The sequence below is a fragment of the Centrocercus urophasianus genome, unplaced genomic scaffold, assembly GCF_019232065.1.
Source record: "Centrocercus urophasianus isolate 14NV4802_14NV808 unplaced genomic scaffold, USGS_Curo_1.0 seq_26, whole genome shotgun sequence".
Classification (NCBI taxonomy): Eukaryota; Metazoa; Chordata; class Aves; order Galliformes; family Phasianidae; genus Centrocercus; species Centrocercus urophasianus.
The window spans coordinates 10,829,186-10,847,846 of NW_024884822.1; the positions used below are offsets into that span (position 1 = coordinate 10,829,186).

Consider the following 18,661-nt stretch of genomic DNA (forward strand, 5'->3'; position numbering starts at 1 on the left):
ATACATCCTTGAGGAAAGGGGAGCACTCTCTCAGCATTGGTTGACGGGTCTCTATGGGATAACTCGTTGGGCAAGAATTTTATCATTCACTCTGAAGATTAAAACCTAAATAGCTATGGCTGTGCCACACTGCCGATTTAGCAGGTAAATTCTTTGAAGGAGACAAGCCATCCTTTGCTACATCTTTCTCACTGCAATTGAGATCAAGGACTGAGGAATTTAATTGCTCCTGAAGTATTGGTAATTATAAGCATGACAGGGCTTGAAGCAACTAGTACAGTCTGTGCTACCTTGTTCTGCACACAAGGCAGAAGTTTCAAACACATACTCTACCACCACTAAATATGCTTAAATTAGAAGAGTATTCATCTTCTAATTTACCTTTTGATTCAGTTAAAAGCTACCCCATAGATCTCAATGGATTCATTGTTCTTAGAATGAAAATTATTTAGAAATTAATGAAGAAGATTGTAGTCTGCTAATTAAAAAAAATATATACGTTAATTAGGTCTGAAATTGGGAGCACAATAGAAAAGACAGAAAACCAAGAGCAACAGGGCGTTTGCATTCTTCACTTTGCATTTCTCTTCTTGCAGGTAATGGGGAAGGTTTCTTTAGCATCGACCCACATTCTGGTATTATTACAGTTGCACAGAAACTGGATCCATCCAAGCAAGAGAGATATACTCTTATTGTAAAGGCAGAAGATCAAGGGTTCCCCCAGCTTAAAGATTCTGCTACAGTACATGTCCGCATTAGACCCTCTGATCAAACCCCTCCAAAATTTCCAGAGGCTGAATACATCACAGAGATCAGTGAATTTGCTCCTGCTGGCTCTCCTCTGATCCAGGTTTCAGCCTCAAGCTTGTCACCAGTCAGCTACGAAATAAAAGATGGAAATGGAGATGGAGTGTTCTCCGTGAACTATCAGTCAGGCCTTATTTCCACTCAGAAGAGCTTAGATTTTGAGCAGGTGTCTTTTTACCAGCTGAAAGTTCGTGGCACCAACATGGCTGGAGCATTCATGGACACAATGGTGCTTATCTATGTCACAGATGAGAACGACAATGTGCCTATCTTTGTTAAGCCTGCCTTCATCGGCTGGATCATGGAGAATGCTCCCCCACAAAGCATGGTTCTAGATGAAAGCAATGCTCCCCTGGTGACCCATGCAACAGATGCTGATCAAGACTCCAATGCTTTGCTCATCTATGAGATCTTGGAACCAGAAGCACTAAAATATTTTACAGTAGATCCCAGCACAGGGACACTTACCAGTCGTGCTGATATCGACTACGAGCTCACCCCAGTTTTCCACTTCAGTGTACACGCACATGACAGCGGAAATCCCAGTTTGTTTGCATCCAAGCCAGCCAAGGTCACAATCCACGTTAAAGATGTGAATGATTCACCTCCAGTCTTTGCCAAAGACACTTATGAACTTTCTGTCCTGTTACCAGCCCATCCAGGGATGGAGCTTCTGTCAGTGCAGGCAAAAGATGCTGATTCAGAGGTGACCTACAGCATCGTGGAAGGAAACCTTGATAATGCTTTCTACATTCATCCACTTACTGGACTTCTCTCCATTCTTAATGCCACTGGCTTGGGAAATCATCATGAACTCATGGTCAGAGCTGACGATGGTTTATATAAGAGTACTGCTCTGGTTAAACTAAATTTAACTCAAGCACAAGGTAGCGGCTTAAAATTTGATCAAGATGTATACACAGCAACTGTGATGGAGAACTCTACAGACGAGAAGACTCTCACTGTTCTGGGGGTCAAGGGATATCAGCTAAATGAACCACTCTTCTATTCACTTTTAAATGGGAAGGAAAAATTTAAAATGATCCAAGCATCTGGAGTACTCCAGACCAAAGGTGTGAAATTTGACCGTGAAGCACAAGATGTGCACGAGGTAGCTGTGGAAGTGAAGGACAATAGAAAACCACCGAGAGTGTCCCAGGCCACTGTCAAAGTTTATGTAGAAGATGTCAATGACAACCCACCTCAGTTTGAGAACGTGCCATACTACACCTCAGTGCAGGACGGCATGGAGCCAGGTGATGTACTTTTTCAGGTGTCAGCAACGGACAAAGACATAGGGAACAACGCAGCCATTACCTACTCATTTGCAGAGGACTATAAGTACTTTAGGATTGACCCCTACCTAGGAGACATCTCACTTAAGAAGCCTCTTGACTATCATGCTTTAAACAAATACAGCCTCCGAGTCATTGCTAAGGACAAGGGTGAACCCCCACTCCTTGCTGAAGAAGAGGTTGTGATCAGTGTGAGGAACAAATCCAACCCTCTGTTCCAAAGCTTGTATTACCGAGTAAAAGTGCCAGAAAATATCCCCCCATACACATCCATCCTCCACATCCAGGCCCGCAGCCCCGAAGGCTTGCGCCTCATCTACAACATAATGGAAGAAGACTCCCTGAAACTGTTCAGCACTGACTTCAAAACTGGTGTCCTTACTGTCACGGGGCAGCTGGACTATGAGCTAGAGACAAAGCACTCGTTCACTGTTAGGGCCACAGATACGGCGCTAGGATCATTTTCAGAAGCCAGGGTAGAGGTGGAGGTAGAAGACATCAATGACAACCCACCTGTATTTTCTGAGATGATCTACACAGCGTCTGTCTCAGAGAGTATGCCAGCACATACTCCTGTTGTCCAGATCTTCGCTTCTGATAAAGACTCAGGCAGAAACAAAGTGGTCTCCTATCAGATCTTGGATGATGGTTCAGATACTACCAAGTTCTTTAATATTGACACCAGCACAGGGCAAATAACAACGGCTCAAGCACTGGATTATGAAAAAACTCAGCAGTTTCGCATGAAAGTGAGAGCTGCAGACCATGGGATGCCTCCACTTAGCAGCGATGCCCTGGTAATTGTAGACGTGACAGACATCAATGACAATCCTCCCGAGTTCAGCCAGCTGCAGTATGAAGCCAAGGTAAGCGAAATGGCGACGTGTGGGCACGTTGTGATAAAAGTCCAGGCCCTGGACCCTGACAGCGGAGATACCACCCGACTGGAGTATGTGATTCTCTCAGGCAACGACCACAGGCATTTCACCATCAACAGCACTTCTGGAATAATATCCATGTTCAACCGCTGCAAAAAAGACCTGGAGTCATCTTACAGTCTCCGAGTTTCTGCTTCAGATGGAGTTTTCCAGAGCACCGTGCCTGTGTATATCAATACCACAAATGCCAACAAATACAGCCCTTCTTTTCAGCAGAACATGTATGAGGCAGAGCTGGCAGAAAATGCTGAGATAGGAACCAAAGTGATTGAGCTGCTGGCCATTGATCCAGATGGTGGCCCATATGGCACCATAGACTACACTATCATCAATAAACTTGCCGATGAGAAGTTCTCCATAGATAACAAAGGCCACATCACCACACTGCAAAAACTGGACAGGGAAAATTCCACAGAGAGAGTCATTGCCATTAAGGTCATGGCTAAGGATGGCGGTGGGAAGGTGGCGTTCTGCACTGTCAAAATAATCCTTACAGATGAGAATGACAACCCTCCTCAGTTCAAAGCCTCTGAATACACACTGTCCATCCAGTCCAACGTAAGCAAAGGCTCCCCCGTCATTCAGGTGCTGGCTTATGATGCTGATGAAGGTGCAAATGCAGATGTCGTTTACTCCGTTGACTCTGTGGAAGATGTATCAGAAGATATTGTTGAGATCAATGCTGCCACCGGGGTTGTTAAGGTCAAGGAGAGCCTTGTGGGTTTGGAAAACAGAGCCTTTAACTTCAAGGTGAAAGCTGAAGATGGCAGACCTCCTCACTGGAACTCCCTTGTCCCAGTGAATCTTCAGATTGTCCCCAGGGAAGTGACACTGCCAAGATTTTCTGAGCCCCTTTATACATTCTCAGCATCTGAGGACCTTCCAGAAGGTTCAGAAATAGGGTCAGTCAAAGCTTTTGCAGAGGATCCCATCATATACAGCCTGGTGAAGGGAACCACTACAGAAAGTAACAAGGATGAGGTGTTCACCCTGGATGAACAAACTGGGGCTTTGAAAATCAAAAAGGCAGTGGATCATGAGACCACCAAGTGGTACCAGATTGATGTTATGGCTCACTGCTCACATCTAGAGACTGAGCTGGTCTCCCTGGTTTCTGTGAACATCCAAGTGCAAGACATAAACGACAACAAGCCTGTTTTTGAGGCAGATCCTTACAGAGCTTTTGTCATGGAGAACATGCCATCAGGAACCACAGTCATTCAAGTGACAGCAAATGACCAAGACACAGGAAGTGATGGACAAGTGACCTACAGCTTGGAAGCAGAGTCTGGCAACCTCCGGGGACTCTTCACCATTGATGGAGAGACTGGATGGATCACTACACTGAAGGAGCTGGACTGTGAAACTCAGGAGACCTATCGTTTCTATGTGGTGGCCACTGACCATGGCAGAAAAGTCCAGCTCTCTTCCCAAACCTTGGTGGAAGTCACCGTCTCTGATGAAAACGATAATGCTCCCCAGTTCACCTCAGACTTCTACAAAGGGTCAGTAATTGAGAATGCCGAGCCAGGGCAGGTCATTGTCACACTGAGCACCATTGATGCAGACATCTCTGAGCAGAATCGGCGGGTCACGTGCTACATAACCGGTGAGTTTTCGTGACTTTACGTATTTTAATTGCCAAGAATTATTAAAGCATCACGTCAAAGTGAGGCTTTGATACCTTGCCTTGTAAAGTGTTGATACAGAAACAACTTCACCCTGACAGTCCTATTGGAAATAGGAGATGAAGCCTAACTCATCAGTCAACTGAGCCTAGGGTGTGCAAAACTCTTTAGAAACTAATTTCAGTGACATTCCCTAAACTGGCTGAATGGAATTATCATTAAAATAGCTATCACCTCCACTGGCCCTTCCATATTTCTTAAAATATAAACAAATAAATATGCAGTACTATACAAGTATTTACTTACTTTTTTTTTTTTAACTACATTATAACTATGTAACTGTAAGATCTATTGCAGTGACAGAAGCCAGAAGGAAGGTTTTCTCTCATAGGCCCTGAGGTCTGTATGTAATTTCTTTGGCCCTGCACTTTTCTTCTGCAAGCAGCGCAGTTTACACATCACACAAATATGTAGCCTATCTGTATGTTTTAATAAGTACATATATAGACATATCTTTCTGGCATTAAACCTATTCCTTCTGATGCCACTTTGACTCTAACTTACCAAAAAATTAGGTATGGCTGCAGCTAACTGCTCTGCAGACTGGTGGATACTTGAGACTATCACATCAATCTCTGAGAGAGCTTTGGCTAACAGAAGGCACGGAAGATGACTCCACACATCAGCAGTGCCAACTAAAATTAACCACTGCTGTAAACCTACAAAAGTTTATACTGGAATGCTGTGCATCCGCACAAGCAGCAGCTTGATTTTACGGTACTTTTTGACCCCAAAGGGGTCCTGGAACAGATACTTCAAATTAAAATGTTTGTTCAAACTCAAATGAAGACCCTTCAGGGTCAAAGCATTTAACAAGTTCACGTTGTAGCCTGTTATCTATTGTAGTAACCATTCAAAACAAAGGAGGAATGCTGGCATTTTTGGTTGGTGTATAGTATGTCTAGCTATTTGCAAGCCTTTGGGAGAAAACAGTCAATCCATTTCTGCATTATTGTTTCTGCCACTTTTAAGGCAGTAGTTTTAAACCTGAGAGAATTCACACTCGTGTTAGTGGTGGATGCCTTGAATTCTTGCCGCTTTGTACTTCAAAGCTCAGGCCAAACTTTACATACAACCATATAAATACAAGTGCAGCATAACACCACAGCAAAAGAAATGAGGGGTGAACAAAGCCAAACTTCCCACTGTCCACACGCACCTTGATTTCAAGCACACAGGACCTAGATCTGAGCAAGGACTGCAGTGTGGCAGCATCAGGAGGGCCAGCAGATGTCTCATTGAGCCTCCAGATTCACCACCACATGGAAGAAGAAAGAGCAAATTTAATTTACCTGGCTGTGTGAGCCCTTCAGAGCCCAAAGCAAACAAGCCCTGCAGCCAGCTCTCTGCATTGCCTCCCATTACCTAACGTGCTCTCTTCTCTCTCCAGTCACTTGGGCTGGGTTCAGCAGAGGACATGAGTTCCTTGCCAGACGAGAGAGATGTGCCAGAGGCCTTTTAAAATCCACTTTGCATGACAGTAGCAGGAGAGGCACAAATCTGGCGGACTGGAGAGCCTGTCCAGTCTCAATTTACTGTGTCTCCCATCAACTGGGTCTTACAGAGTGAAAAGCAGCTCTAGATTTAAATGCATCTAAAGGTTATATGTGTTATATAGCAATAAAGCCTAACCGATGTCTCCAAGGCATCTGCAACTCTCAGATCTCTTTAGGAACGTACACCAAGAAAGCCTGACACGTCTTAGGAGAGTGAGACAATGTGGTTTTCCAGCAATGAATATGCATATCTGCAGAACATTACAAAGACATTTACGAAATTGTGAATTGTTTCCTCTTTCCACCCCATCCATTTCCCCAGCGTAATATTCAGTGAATAGCAGAAACACACAGGGTATCTCGGAACTGTGCAGTAGACCAACCACCCCCCACGGGGATGGTATGTCACCAGTGTCCTTTCTGTGGCACCAATGCAAGTCTTCCAGCTCTCATATGGGACTGGCAGTAGCCACATCTACACCATCCCTGCAATCATACAACCTTTTGATTTGGAAGGGACCTTAAAAAGCCCAACTCCCCTGCAATGAACAGGGACACCCACAGCTCCACCAGGTGCTCAGAGCCTCTCCAGCCTGACCTTGGTTGTCCACCACCTCTCTGGACCACCTGTGCCAGCGCTCTCTTACCACTTCAGTAAATGTCTATTTTCTTCTTCTTGCCCCTTCTAGAAGGAGATGTGCTAGGACAGTTCACAGTTGACCAAATTGAGGGAGAATGGACAATTTCTTCCAAGAAGCCTTTGGACAGAGAAGATACAGAGAAATATCTCCTCAAAGTGATGGCTTCTGATGGAAAATTTCAGGCTACCACTGAAGTAGAAATTTTTGTTCTGGATATCAATGACAACAGCCCTGAGTGCGGCCAGGTAAGGCGGCTGTCCTGCTACATCAGGGGGCAGAAAGAAAAGGCAGAAAGAGCACATGCTGAGAGGATTTGGCTTGTCATGTTTCTCACACAATCCGGTTGCTTTGATTATACTTAGCAATTTTAATTAAGGTGCACGTCAAGCGAGAACATTAAATTTAGCCTCCAAGCATGTTTGCCAGCAGTAAGTGAACACCTAAGCATTATGAAGGATAATTTTTGGAGATAAACAATGCCAGGAAGCCTTCTGGGTTGGGGCATGTAAATTACCAAGTTGTATATCCTGCTAAGTTGAAAGATTCCCATCAGGAGAGCTGTAGCTGTGAAGAGTTGATCACTGGTATGGATTTTACTCATGGTGAGAAAGAACAGAAGAGGCTGCTTCCCAAAGGAGAGTCAGAGGCTTGAGTGAAATGAGCTCACTGGTCCCAGCCCACGCCCTGGAACTAGCTGCCCTCCTCTCAAAGGCACGGTGCAAAGTATTGGCCTCCATGTGTCCCAGCACAGACCAGCAGCAGGTGCTGAAATTCACCCACAGCAGCATTCATAGCCTGACATAAGAGGGAGGATAAAAGAAACTACATATATTATCTAGCACTTGCTAACAAGAAAAATCTAGGCTTTAAAAGAAGTTAAAGGTGTCACAGAGAGAACCTGATTGCAAACAAGGTCCGTTTTTACTGAAACTGCCTAGCCCGTTCTTAGAGGTGGAGATGGAGGTTTGCAGGTAGCCTTCATAGTCTGCTCCTGACCTTCACTACATCATTTGTCAGTCCAAGTGTCAAAATTGAATCACAGAATCATTAAGGTTGGAAGAGATCTCTAAGATCACCAAGCCCAGCTGTCAGCCTATCCCCACTATGCCCACTAACCACACCCCTCAAACCCACATCTCCACAGTACTTGAACATCTCCAGGGACGGTGACTCCACCACCTCTGTGGGCAGCCCATTCCAGTGCCTAACCACCACAGGCTGCTGCTTTGCCCTACTCAACAGCCTATTATGGATTGTCATAGTCAAAGCAATTACAGAATCACAGAATCACAGAATTGTAGGGGTTGGAAGGGACCTCCAGAGATCATCGAGTCCAACCCCCAATTACTGTTACAATTACTGACATTTCTTTTTAATATCATAAAGCTTGTTAGCAATCATCAGTTTAATCATGGGTCACATTTTCTGTATCTCCAAACCTCTCTCCCTGAGGCCTATATCCTTCCCAAGCTGTGGTTGGCTGCTGTTCCAGATGGGGCCGCAGAAGTCCCAAATGTAATAGGCTTGTCCTCCAGTCTGGGCTCATATACCCTGGTGTTGTGGTCATCTTTCACAGCACCAAGACATAAGGCACCTTGTGTTTTTCTGCAAACCACTTTTTACCTTTCTCTATAAAGCTTCTCCTGTTCCATTCCTCCTCATATGGTGTGAAGGCGTTTGGGAGACAGATCAGATGCCAATGATACCTTCTGTCCTTGCCAGATATTCTACACGGGAAGAGTCTCCGAAGATGCTCAGCCAGGTCATTTCATTTTGAAAATATCAGCAACCGACCCCGACGTTGGCAGCAACGCCCAGATCACATACAGCCTGCACGGCCCCGGCGCAGAGGAGTTCCGCCTGGGCGCCCACACAGGTGAGATCAGGACCTGCACACAAAGCTTTCCTCCTTTGCACAGTTGGGGCTCATTACATTGCAGGAGGCTTAATGCAGTAGGGTTTGCAGTTGCTGGACACGTGACCACTTCCCACTCCTTCCCACAGGGGAACTGATCACCTCTGCACCTCTTGACCGGGAGCAGAAGCCCACCTACCACCTGGTTGCCAAAGCTACTGATGGCGGCGGCCGCTCGTGCCAGGCAGACATAATGCTGACCGTAGAGGACACCAATGACAACGCACCCAGATTCTTCCCCAGCCACTGCGCCGTCGCCGTTTTTGACAACACCACCACAAAAACACCCATTGCTGTGGTATCTGCCAGGGACCTTGATGAAGGTGAGTCAGGGTGAGATCTACGTTTTAGCAAAATCCATCTTTCATCCTGAATAGAAACCTGTAAAAGCTAGGGAAGGGCTGCAGCGATGGGCATAGATGAGTGAGTCTTGGCAAGAGCCTGCCTGGATCTCATCACTGACATGTTCTTGACTAGCAGGCTGGCATCAGCACCTATCAGAAATGCATATCTGTAGAAACACGCACAGAATTCAAGGAAAAGCTCATCAACTTTAACAGTGATGCACAGCACAAACTATGATATCACAGAATCACCAAGGTTGGAAAAGACCTTCAAGATCATCCAGTCCAACCATCCACCTATCACCAATAGTTCTCACTAAACCATGTCCCTGACACACCCTCCAAACCCTCTCCTGACACACAGCTCCAAACTGGATAGAAATCATATGAAAAATAGAGACAAAATGGGCATAATAAGCAAAAAAGGAGCTGTGTGTCTGGAGGGGGTAGATGATATCATAGAACCATAAAATATCTCAAGTTGAAACGGACCTGTAAGAATCATCGAGTCCAACTTCTGGCTCCACATAGGACCACCGAAAATGGGTGGAGAAGTCCTTGGAAGACAAAAGATTCTCAGATAGAGACAAAAGGCTTCTAAGAAAGGTGTTGAGCAGAAACTGAACTTACATGATATAAAAGCAAGATCTGGTTTGGAAGCAGAGATGAAGGAAGATGACATTTAAAAACACAGGGATGTGGGTGGACAGGGGCACATTTGAAGAAGTTGTTCATACAGTCCCGTTTCCCTAGAAATTTCATCTCACTTAGGCATATGTCATCCTTCTGGATATAAGAATTAATACCAGCAGCATTCCTAACCATAAATTTATGCAGCCTGTCCCTTACCCTTGCAGGTCTCAATGCCGAGGTGGTCTATTCCCTCTCTGACTCTGCCAATGGACACTTTTCAATTGAGGAAACCACGGGGGTGATCCGTCTGGAAAAGCCCCTGAAGGACTCACAGCACTCAGCCTTTGAACTGACGGTCTGTGCCACCGACCAGGGCACCCCACAGCCCCTCTCTGCTCTTGGCACTGTCACCGTTTCTGTCGTGGATCTAAATGAATATCTACCTGTCTTCCTGGCCCCTGAATATGTGGCCATGGTGAAAGAAGACGTGGCTGTGGGTACGGAGGTCCTCAACTTGTCAGCCTTGACAAGAGACAGTACAGAGAACGCAGAGATCAAGTATGAGATTGTGAACGGCAATGACCATGGCAAATTTCAGCTCAACTCAAACACAGGTAAGATGATCTCATAGCCAAGCTGGTCCAGGTTGATCCCACATGCTTCGTTTTCTAAAGCAGATTACCCTTCTGTTTCTAAGCAGTCATATCTCTTCTGCTACTATACAGAGTACAGTATGGGGCCAGGGAATACAGTCTTCACTTCTACCCTAAATTTCATCAGCTAAATCAGCTAGGGCACGAACCAAATCTTTCTGAATGAACGGAAAGACTCCTGTTACATGTCTGGGATCTGAGATGGGTCCGTGAGAAAGAGGAGTAGGTAGAGAAGAGGATGGGAAGAAAAGTTCCACTTCAAAACATGAGATAAGTTGATTTCATTTAAAAAGTCTCCTCACCCTGATTTCAGGAGGAACCTGTAGCCCAGACTAACAGTTTTATTAGGGAGCACTCAGTGAACGCAGCTACCAATCTATTAACCACAAGCAGGTGCTGAGGCAGGATTTCTTGCCAAATAAAGCACTGCTGTATTTGCACAGCACCTGATAAGAGCTGTTATCTCAAGGCCAATGTTAGATCCCTGGAACAAGCATTGGCTGAACTTCAGAGGCCTCCTGCTTCTGTCTGTACCATCCTCATTCGGCGCATTCCTCAGTTTCTCTGTCTTCAAGGCTCCTGCTAATTTCTCCATATCAATCTTCCACTGGTATGCGTTATCTTAAAAGACATTTAAAATATCTCATGCCATTTCTGTCCATCTGCCCTTGCAGGTGCCTTATACATAAACGGGAGCTTGGACTTTGAAGCGAGTCATGAGTACTACTTATCCATTGAGGGCACAAGGAAGGGCTCAGCTTCTCTCAGCGATGTCACCATGGTGGTTATCAACATAACTGATATTAACGACCATGCACCAGAGTTCATCCAAGACCCTTACTTTGCTGATATCCGGGAGGATGTCGCAGTTGGAGAAATCATCCTCACGGTACGAATATGAACAAAACCACATTTTTAACCTCATTTTCTTACTTGTGCTGCGTATTATTTACTCTCCCTCTGCACCTTTTTCTTCCTTGGGCACAGCCGTTCCAGCGGGTTTGTGTCATTTGGCACCTGAGATTGAGGCATGACTTAAAAAACAATGATTGCCAGAATTCTGACAGCCCATAGGCAGGGATGACAGCAAATTACACTGATGTAAACCACTTTCCTTCCTCCTCCTCATTTAAAGCATGCTCAAACCAATAGCCTTAGAAGACAGAGAGGTCCTGTTCTTGGGGATTCCTCCACAGGAAAGCTCTTTGGCCACGAGTCCTATGTGTTTTTCCTTCTAACAGGTGTCAGCTGATGACTTGGATGGAACAATGAACAATCAGATCACATATTCAATTGTGGAAGGGAACCCGCTGGGACATTTTGCCATCCAACCCAAAAGCGGGCAGATCAGCATTGCCAAGCACCTGGACAGGGAGGAGGTGAGTTCCAGGAAACGGAAATGAGAAAGCTGAAGCAGTTGTTATGCTGGAATGAGCAGATTATATTCAGCTGCCTGCTCTTTTCTGAATGATCTACTAGTAATACTGAAAGCAAAAGGCAAGTTATTCATTTCCTAGACCCGCAGATACTTCTGTAGAAAAGTAGGGCTTTAGAGGAGACAGTATAGGCTTCAGTGGTCACAACTCTGTGCTGCGATCTGCTCTACTGGTGCTCTAAGCTGGTCAGGCAAGAGTTGCTCTCAAACTGGAAAACAACATGGCTGGTTTATGCTTCTCTGCACCAGAGCAGATAGAAAACACGCACAAGCAGGACGTGGCCATCTGGACAATCTCTTATAGCAGCAGCAGCTCAAACTGCTGCCGACAGATGTTTTTACAGCTTGGATCTCATCCATGTTCGGCATGTTTTACTCTGCAAGAGAGTAAAACATGAATGTGAATAAGTGACCATCCTTCCACTTCTCCAAGTGATCCCATGCTATGAATCCCCCAGATCTCCAGCTACTCCCTGACAGTTCGAGCCACAGACAACGGCCACCCTGCTCAGTTCAGCGAAGTCGCAGTGCGTGTCCACGTGTCTGATGTCAATGACAACCCTCCTCGTTTCTTCCAGCTCAACTACAGCGTGGTGGTACAGGTAAGCCAGGACACTGTCTGTTATCCCAGTCTGTCTCAAGGTGCCAAGGTTCTCATGCACAGGCTCCTACTGGAGCACAAGGGTGGGACAGCAATGAAGCACGCAATCGCTTTGTGCTCATGGCCACAAAAAACTGCTGAGATCTGCGGGGGCAGATGTTCTGCCAACAAGTGCCATCTTCTACCAATGGCTGCAGGCACCTTCTGTTCTTTCTCCTCTCTCCTTTCACACTTTCCAAGCCTGGCGAGCAGCCCCTTTGTCCACTGCGTTTGTCCACATATACAACAAAATACAGAACAGACTTCAGCACATGGTCAAGCATCACCATCTCTGCTGGATGCAGACCAGTTGCTGCTTGGATTCAAAACACCTATGGGTACTCAGAAAGAAACATACCCAAAACATGCTTTCATCTGCTCCTGTACAGACATGACTCAAGGGGAAAACAAGGGCATCAGCACAACTGTCTGCTTTTAGCTGGTTGACTCTACCACACGTGTAATGCCATGAAAGGCACTATTGCTGGCAAGAGTTCCACACAAGGTGTGAGATTTGGTTCTCTGTTCTTTATCCACAAGGCCCAGTGGCAATACGAGTTCTCTTGGGCCTTTTTTCTTTGCCTGCTGTTCTCCACTGGCATCTTTCTGCATTTCAGGAGAATGCCCCAGTGGGTACCAGTGTCCTGGAGCTGATTATGAGTGACAGAGACTCACCAGAAAATGGACCGCCGTATTCATTCCAGATCACCCAGGGCAACGACGGGAAGGCGTTTGATGTCACCCAAAATGGTCTGCTGGTGACTTCATCCATCCTGAACAGAAGAGTGAAAGAGCAGTACCTGTTACAAGTCCAGGTAAAGTCTGACTTTCTGTCCTGGGATCTGTTCTCACAGCTGAGTTTAGGAGCGATAAAACGAGATTAGGATGGCACAGCTGGATGGGAAGTTGTCTGGTACTGGAGAAATCCAACACAGGAAAAAATCCTAGGAGCCAAGTCCAGAGCTTGTTTTTCCACAAAGTCTGCCCACAGGAAGCTGGAAACAAACCTCTGCATTGATGAAATCGGGTAATACGATCACTAGAAATGCTCTGTCAGTGGTTTCCTTAGACAGATGCTTTTCCCAGCATAATTCCAGCAACTTCCAGTTTAAAGCAAGACCTGGCTGTGATCCTGAAATCTTTATCCAAGAATCCCAGAAGTGATTTAATCTCCTTTTTAAAGAAGATGTCTATTGTTGCAGGGTAAATTTATTAATTATCAATGTTATCAGTAAGGATAGTGAGTTATAAACAGCAGGATAACAACAAGTACATCTTCAGTAAAGAAGCTAAGTACTATTATAATTATAAACCTCAACCACTACCTGCCTGAGAATGACAGAGCCTTATCCTATACCCCAATTATTCTCATTTTCCTGCTTTGAGTTTCCTTGGCTCATGCTAGACAGATATTGTCAGAGATGGAAGTTTGGCTTAAATACTTTGGAATCTGAGCAAATGTGTTGATGTACATGACTGCTTTTATCTTTGTACACACAGTTACATGCAGAAACCCTTAAGATTGGCAGCATCTGTACTGATAACTAATTCTTAGGAAATCAGAGCCACTCAGTGCAGGTGCACACAGAGATGAGTGTCCCACCACTGAGGGAAGGTCTCAATCAGTCTCCATGATGGAAGACATGCTGTCATGAAAGCCAGCACACGGCTATAAGGAAGCTTTCTCTTTAATTTGTCAGGTCTCCGACAGCGGTATCCCTCCTTTGTCCTCATCAGCATTTGTAAACATCCAAGTGACTGAGCAGAGCCAGTATGCCCCGTCAGCACTTCCCCTGGAGATATTCATCACCACAAATGAGGAAGCCTTCCGAGGCGGCGTTCTGGGCAAGATTCACGCCACGGACCGAGACCCCCACGACACGTTGGTGTACACTTTGGTGGCAGAGGTGCCCCAAGAGGGACGCTTCTCCGTCGGAGCTGCAGATGGAAAGATCATTGCTGGCAATAAGCTGCCCCATGGCCATTATCTCCTGAACGTGACCGTCAGCGACGGCACGTTCACAGCCACCACCAGCGTCAACATCCACGTGTGGTGCTTCACGCAGGAGGCACTGGACAAGGCAGTGGTGCTGCACTTCCGCCACCTGTCCCCCGAGGAGTTTGTGGGGGACCACTGGCGCAACCTGCAGAGGTTTTTGGGAAACGTCCTCATCACCCGGCGCCAAAACATCCACATGGCCAGCTTACAGCCTGCAGCTACCTCTGATGGAGTAGATCTGCTCTTGGCCGTTGGAGAGCCACATGGCTCCTTGTACGAGCCTCGGGTCCTTGCCAACAAGATCACCGTCTCAGCTGGGGAGATGGACCAGCTCGTTGGACTCCGGATGAAGAAAGCAATTCATGTGCCGTGTCACGGGTCAGACTGTGCCCACCGTGTCTGCAAGGAAACCATCCAACTGGACCCAGGCATGATGTCCACATACAGCACTGCCCGACTCAGCGTCCTCACCCCGCGGCACAGCTTGGAGCAAATCTGCTCCTGTAATGGTGAGCAATCCTCGGTAGCATCTCGTGATATAAACCTTACAGAGCTTGAAAATTTCACTTAGTCTTTTTTGTTTGTTTGTTTGTTTTAATTTATATAATTCATCTCCCGTAGCAATTAATTAAATAGCATCAATACAATGATTGGAACTCGGCAATCTCTAAGGTCTCTTCCACCCCAAGCAATTCTACGAATATCTCATTGGGAAAAGTCATTCATACTTAGCAGCTGAAGAAGCTCAGTGATTAGATTTTTGATCTTTGAGCTCCTGAGTCTGTATTTTGATGAGCCTAAGACAAACTGATAAACTCCAGGAAAAGCAAGTAGAATTAATATACTCTGTTCAGTTCAGAGTATTTCTCTAGAGAAATAGAAACAAGCCAAGGCAGCAGGGATAGAGGTTAACATCACTTAGGCAGGAGTGATGAGGGGAAACTGTAGGCTAAGATAAAGATGTATTAAAGGACGAGGAAATCCAAGGGTGTTGCAGACTGCGCTAAGAGCACCTAAAAGGTGCTTGGGGACAGGTCTGATCCTGGACAGTTAATGGCATCAGGCTGGGGAAGAGGCAAGGCTAGGTACAGTCTCAAAGCATGACAACTATGAAACCTTTTGTTCATTCCACTTCCAGGAACTGCTGTGAGGTTTGGGGGCCACAGCTACATTTGGTACCAGCACTCCCAGGTGGGGTCCTGGCACATGCACTTCCGCATGAAAACCCACCAGCTCCATGCTGTCGTGTTCCACGCCAACGGCACAGACCACGCCACATTGGAGGTATGCATTGCAACACACAAAGGTCTCTTTCCAGTGTGAAAAACATTAATTGTTTTGGGGAAGGGAATCACAGAAAGAAGATGCAGTAGTATGTATCTTTAGGAATTGATCTAGCGAGCACATAAGACTTGACAAGGACAAGTGAGAGCTGAGCACATTTTGGCAACTGCTGCAACCACAGCTGGTGAATTGCTTTTTCTTCCATCTGTGAGTGCCTTGCACTGACCTCTGGTGTAAAGGCAGCACATGCCCATATCATAGACCTACATCACGGCTTCTTCCCTGTGGCTTGCTTCTTCATCCCTCTCTTTCATTGCATTTATGGGACAAAGAATTTATCAGGTGCACAGAACAGACAAAACAGGAGTCTTACTCACTGTTTTGCAGCTCCCACTCTTTTCAGCCACATCTTTCAGGTGGTTTCCTTGTTTAAGGCAGACCCACAGACATTTCACTCTGACTGTTTTCTTCCTCATTTGCATGCTGAACCCACACAGAACTCAAAGACCATCTCCCTCTTTCACTCGCTAAGCGGAAAGAAATCAGAACTCCCGTGGCTTGTAGATTTGGTAGAGAGGACAGGTTCTCCCAAGGGCACGCATAACATCACTTCCAATCACCAAGCTGATCTGCTATTCAGAAATAGGAAGCAGCAAGAGGATGGGAAGTCAGGCACACTGAGAAGGAGCTGGCAGCCTGTCAGCTATTGCTTCAGGGAATCGAGTTCTTAGCTGTCTCCCAGACCCAGAAATTGATAAACCCAATCTACAGACCCATCTGAAGTGAGATCACGTTCCTTCGGATAAAGCCAAGTGACAAAGCTCTCTGGTGCGCTTGCCAATTGTGCAAAGGGATTTACACACATGTTGCCCTGAGGCCTTACTAGGGTGTGTGCCAGCTGCACCTGGCTCTTCCTTCCCTCTGTCATCCTCACACTCTTTCAGCAGTTGCTGAAAGCTAACCTTCCTCCATAGGCATTTTAAAGAGGAATCTTGGGCCACAGGGATTTCTGATGGCCCAGTTTCATGCTGAGAACATTGGTGTGGTTTGCTTTCAGAAGATCAGCAGCTTGATGGTCTTCATCCTACCTGCTGGAGAGCAAGGACTGGATTGCATCTCTGCCTCTTGTTCTGCGGAAACCTCTCTCACACTGTTTGTGGTTGGAAAGGGCCATAGATGAAATGCAGGCAACATAAATGAGACTGTAATCTCTTAGGCTTTAGCTGATCCATGCAAAACTTATGCATGAGTAAAAGAGGATGTTGAAAAGACAACATCTTGGGATTCAAGATTCTTGACTTAAAACACTCAGGCAGGGGCAGAGGAGGTTAAGAATTGCCAAGAACCTGTGTGCTAACCATGACTTCTGGGATGTGTTTTGCAGATGGTACATGGGGTGCTTCACCTGGGGTACGGCTGCTGTGGAAACTACACCGGGAACCTCTCCTCCTCACGTTTTGTGAGTGATGGAGAGTGGCACTCAGTCTTCCTGGAGGTGAAGAATGCATCAGTCCGTCTGCTCGTCGATGGCCTGGGAAACACCTCCCTCCAACTGCCAGGGACCTGCAGCACATCCCAGGGCAGGCGAGACCTGCTTTTTGGGGGCCTCCGGCACCCACTCCAGTCCCAGAGAGTCACACGGGGGTTCAGGGGCTGCCTGGATGTACTTGCCATCAATGGCAGAGAGGTGGTTCTTCTGCATGGGAAAGGGCAATCCAAGGAGGTGATGGAGGAGGTGGGGATGAAGCAGTGCTGCTCCCCAACTGGTGCCTGCAGCAGCAATCCATGCCTGAACAACGGGATGTGCTCTGAAACTCATGGAGGAGGTATGTGAATATATGTGAATACATATTGGGGGGGGGAGGGCAAGAGAGAAGGGAAAGCCACAACACCTTGATGCTTCCCTATGCAAGGAGAAGTGACCCATCCCAGGGGCTCAAGTGGTGGCTGACTCAGTGCAGGAGCAGCTGGTGGCATGAGATCATCATCCTGGCTCTCAGTATCAGACGATGGCCTGCAGGGCAGGAGCATTTCTAAGGAGTGGGCATGACCTAGGAGTGAGCACCTTTGCCAAAAATGCCAGCACAAATAGAAATTCCACCTTCCCCCCTACATCCTCTTTCCTTGAGGAGCCATTAGCAGAGTTGGAATTGGGCAATGATGGCATCTGGGCAGAAATGAGCCAAGATCTTCATCTATTCCCACTGCAGTCAGCGACTCCCTGGGGCTATGGGAAGGTATCTGGGAAAACTGTGAGCTTGCACATGAGCGTCGCAGGTTAGCATGAGGCACAAGTGCTCAGTGGGGGCTTGGCACCAGGCTCTATCCCACCCACCAGGCATACCCCCACGCTGTAGGGCAATGCAGGACATTTCTGCAGGGCATGGGCTGATGGAAGGCCACAGCAGTGCGGTGAGCCTGAGCGCCTGCCTTCCTGCAGCAGTTCTGTAAGCATGGGCACACAGCACGAGTTTGTACAGATCTCTGCTCAGGGACCTCAAGGCACAGGATTACCCACACATGCACACACAGGTCCCTATGAGCTTGTTCGGGTGGGCCAGCAGCCACGGGAGCAAGTGAGAACACCAAGAGGGTCACAGTCAAACCCAGCACCACATCAACAAAGCCATGTGAACACGCGTGCTCACAGCCCCACAGGCAACGTCCAGCACCTGCCCTGCAAGCGCCAGCATGTCCCAGCTGCACAGCACTGCACGCATGTGGCAACAGGTCTGCCGTGCTCGCACTGCTCTAAAGTTGAGCTACCGATGAGCAGCGAAGGCTTTGCAGAGCGCTGCAGGGTAGAATGCCCGAACATTGCACATGGCACCGCCAGCAGAGGGACTGCGGGAGCTCGGCAGAGCCGGCAGCATTCCCATGCTCAGGGCAGCAC

At 46.8% G+C, this 18,661-nt stretch overlaps 1 protein-coding gene across 1 annotated transcript in view; it reads left to right on the top strand.

The window, feature by feature from the left end:
- FAT2 (FAT atypical cadherin 2) overlaps positions 1 to 18,661 on the top strand; it is a 36,753-nt gene that overhangs the window by 15,023 nt on the left and 3,069 nt on the right. The window contains exons 9-20 of the mRNA XM_042826426.1: positions 597 to 4,649; positions 6,914 to 7,110; positions 8,588 to 8,741; positions 8,870 to 9,103; positions 9,982 to 10,371; positions 11,085 to 11,299; positions 11,652 to 11,789; positions 12,304 to 12,447; positions 13,103 to 13,300; positions 14,186 to 14,993; positions 15,623 to 15,768; positions 17,153 to 17,594. Coding sequence (XP_042682360.1) covers positions 597 to 4,649; positions 6,914 to 7,110; positions 8,588 to 8,741; positions 8,870 to 9,103; positions 9,982 to 10,371; positions 11,085 to 11,299; positions 11,652 to 11,789; positions 12,304 to 12,447; positions 13,103 to 13,300; positions 14,186 to 14,993; positions 15,623 to 15,768; positions 17,153 to 17,594 — 7,119 coding nt within the window. The remainder of the gene's footprint in view (positions 1 to 596; positions 4,650 to 6,913; positions 7,111 to 8,587; positions 8,742 to 8,869; positions 9,104 to 9,981; positions 10,372 to 11,084; positions 11,300 to 11,651; positions 11,790 to 12,303; positions 12,448 to 13,102; positions 13,301 to 14,185; positions 14,994 to 15,622; positions 15,769 to 17,152; positions 17,595 to 18,661) is intronic.